Here is a 2,903-nt window from a genome sequence, read left to right as displayed (position 1 = left end):
GGTATTGAACGTCGACGGGAGGGGTGGGGGTGGGCGCTAATGGAGCACGCGCGTGGAACTTGCGCCGGAAGTTGTGGCACAATTCCGTTGTACACACCGGCCGTTTCTCAATCGCGAGGATGCTTGCTTGGTAGCACATGTCTTCCGAGTCACTTGCTTCAGAAGCTAGGCAAGAATCCTTCCTGGTATTCGGAAAACGAAGAGTGGAACAGGCTAGCAAGTGTGCAGGTGTGCGTCATATGAGAGGCCCCGCCTTACCTTTTCCGCCACAGATTTGGGGAAATTAATCCGTGCGCAAAGCATTGTCGGGATTTTAAGGACGCAAAGTCTACCCATGTGCAGCCTCGAAATTACCCCCAAACCAAGGACGCGGCCTCGGTCGAATTCCAAGTATGCTGGAGATTGGAACGGTCCTTCGGCGGCACTCGATGACGTAGCATCCTTGAAATATTGGCTTGGAAGCCAGTTTCCTCGCGATTGAGAAACGGCCACCGACGTTAACAGCAGCACGGCGACCGGCTCTGTCGCCCAGTGGAAATGCTTCACAAGTCCGCCGTTACGCAAATGCGCTTAGTGAGACAGGTACGCATTTCAGATGTTTGCCGCGTACCAGTTATGTGCACCCCTGGAATAGGTTACATTACAAAAATAGCAACATACAGATTTACATAGTTTATGTAAAGCACTTTTTTAATCAACTTCTGTGACATAATTGTACAGAAATAGGTCTTGACACTATAGTAAAAGCTGGTGCTTGGTGGCATGATGTCGATATGCAGAGAGGGCAAAAATACACACATCCTTTACTCAAGTAGAAGTACAGATACTCGTGTTTAAAAATACTCTGGTAAAAGTAGAAGTACTGACTAAACTTCTTTACGCAAGTGAAATTCAAGAGGCTTTGAAATGTACTTCATTAAAAAGTACCCATAACTAAAATTTAAAAATGCAATTAAAGTGTGGTTAAGGTCCAGAGCAAAATCTCTAAAAGGAGTCTTTCCTTGTTTCTAACAGAGGAGCCTTTAGTCTTATCCAGTCCTTAGATCACAGTTGATGAGCCCCTACCTCAATATTTAATAGTGAAGAAATCTACATTGGTTTAAAAGCACTTAAACAGATAAACACATACCATTTTTGATTAGCGAGGGAGGGCATAAAACGTTTCATAGAGTGCAAAGATGGCTACTATAAGTATCACCAGTTTTACGAATATACAGCAGCCTGGCTATATATTTAATAGTTCTTAACTAATTGGTCCGTAAGGAGTAGTTTCACATTTTGTGAAAATATGGGAGTTGGGTGAGAAGATAAATACCACTGTGCATTAACTAATGTAGCCTAAGCTAATCACCTGCTGCCTGTAGTGTAGTGTTTCATACAGCAACAGTACAGTGACATCAATCAAATCCTTTAACTCTCTGCAGGAAAGTAAGTGTATTCTCTTAAAATGCTGAACTATTAGTTTGAGGAGCTTAAAGTAAGCCATGTTTGTGTGCTGCATTTTCACAGGTCATATTTAGTGACTGGAAGTTTTATTTTTCATCTAATGTATATCCCTGTTAGTCCATGTGCATGTGAGATGACCTTCTCCATTCTCCCTCTTTCACTGCATTACAGTTACAGTAGCAAAGTGTTTGTATGTGATTGTTGAACTAAGTTGTATGCCGTTATATGTGTGTTTGTGTCCTGGTACTCATACAGTTAGTTTATTTAATCGTTGTCGTCATGCTGGTGTGTTAAAAAGCAGACAGTGTGAAAAAAAAAAGATTATAAAAAAAAATGGATTTTTTTTTTTAATTATTTTTTAAAAAAAATTATTATTAATAATAACGTTTACATAGACATTTTCAGGGGCGGACTAGCCATCTGTATAATTTCCCCGCAACGAGGCTCCCCCTTTGACAATCCACTAGCGCAGTGTTTGACTAGCAACCCCCCCCACCCCCCGTCGACAGGGGGTCGCCAGCCTCTGGCACTGTTAGCTGAAAAGTTTGGGAACCCCTGTTTTAAAACACATATCGGTATTTGGGATATACTGTAATACTAACTTTGACTTCCTTCCTGTTCCTCTACCCAGGCAGGAAAAACGGTGACAATGACAAAAACTACGACACAATCGATCTGCCCAAGCGCTGTGAGCCGACCAAAGGTAGGTCTTATCTTTCAAGGAAAACATCTCTTTGCTAACACCTTCACTACTGCTGAATAAAAACATCTCAGAGGAAAGCGAGACTTAAAAACCTCTTTTAGATGTGTTAGAAAAATCTCACTCGTCACCGGCTTGAGCTTCAATCTCAGGATCCATGTATCTGTGATCCTCTCCAGAATGGAAGTAGTCATCACATACAGAGCATCAACTAGTTCCTGAACAGTGTCCTTCACATGCTGATATCCAAGAGAGGGAGTTACACAGTCACAAGATGGAGGAATTATGAATCTTTCAAAAAATTGTGACTTTTTCTAAAGATTATGACTTTTTCTCAAAATGAATTTTTTTCCTCAAAATGCTGTATTTTTCTCAAAATTCGGATTTTCTCAAAATTATGTTTTTTTCTCTCACTTTTTCTCAAAATTATGGCCTTTTCACAAATTCTCAAAATTATGGCCTTTTCTCAAATTCTCAAAATTATGGCATTTTCTCAAATTCTCAAAATTATTACTTTTTCACAAATTCTCAAAATTATGACTTTTTCTCAAATTCTCAAAATTATGACTTTTTCTCAAATTCTCAAAATTATGACTTTTTCTCAAAATTATGGCTTTTTCACAAATTCTCAAAATTATAACTTTTTCACAAATTCTCAAAATTATGACTTTTTCTCAAATTCTCAAAATTATTACTTTTTCTGAAAATATCAAATATTAATAATCACTCGTCACCGGCTCGAGCTTCAATCTCAGGA

General features: G+C 39.3%; 1 protein-coding gene across 1 annotated transcript in view; it reads left to right on the top strand.

Annotated features, from left to right (window-relative positions):
- Nucleotides 1-2,149, top strand: part of LOC104946541 (kinetochore-associated protein 1) — a gene marked incomplete at its 3' end in the record, with an annotated part of 3,945 nt that extends 1,796 nt beyond the window's left edge. The window contains exon 4 of the mRNA XM_010772392.1: nt 2,078-2,149. Coding sequence (XP_010770694.1) covers nt 2,078-2,149 — 72 coding nt within the window. The remainder of the gene's footprint in view (nt 1-2,077) is intronic.
- Nucleotides 2,150-2,903: the final 754 nt, after the last annotated feature.

This window comes from Notothenia coriiceps, unplaced genomic scaffold, assembly GCF_000735185.1.
Source record: "Notothenia coriiceps isolate Sejong01 unplaced genomic scaffold, NC01 NC01_scaffold00011182, whole genome shotgun sequence".
Taxonomy (NCBI): domain Eukaryota; kingdom Metazoa; phylum Chordata; class Actinopteri; order Perciformes; family Nototheniidae; genus Notothenia; species Notothenia coriiceps.
The sequence above is the reverse complement of the archived record's forward strand: the minus strand, read 5'-3'. Positions and strand labels throughout refer to the sequence as shown.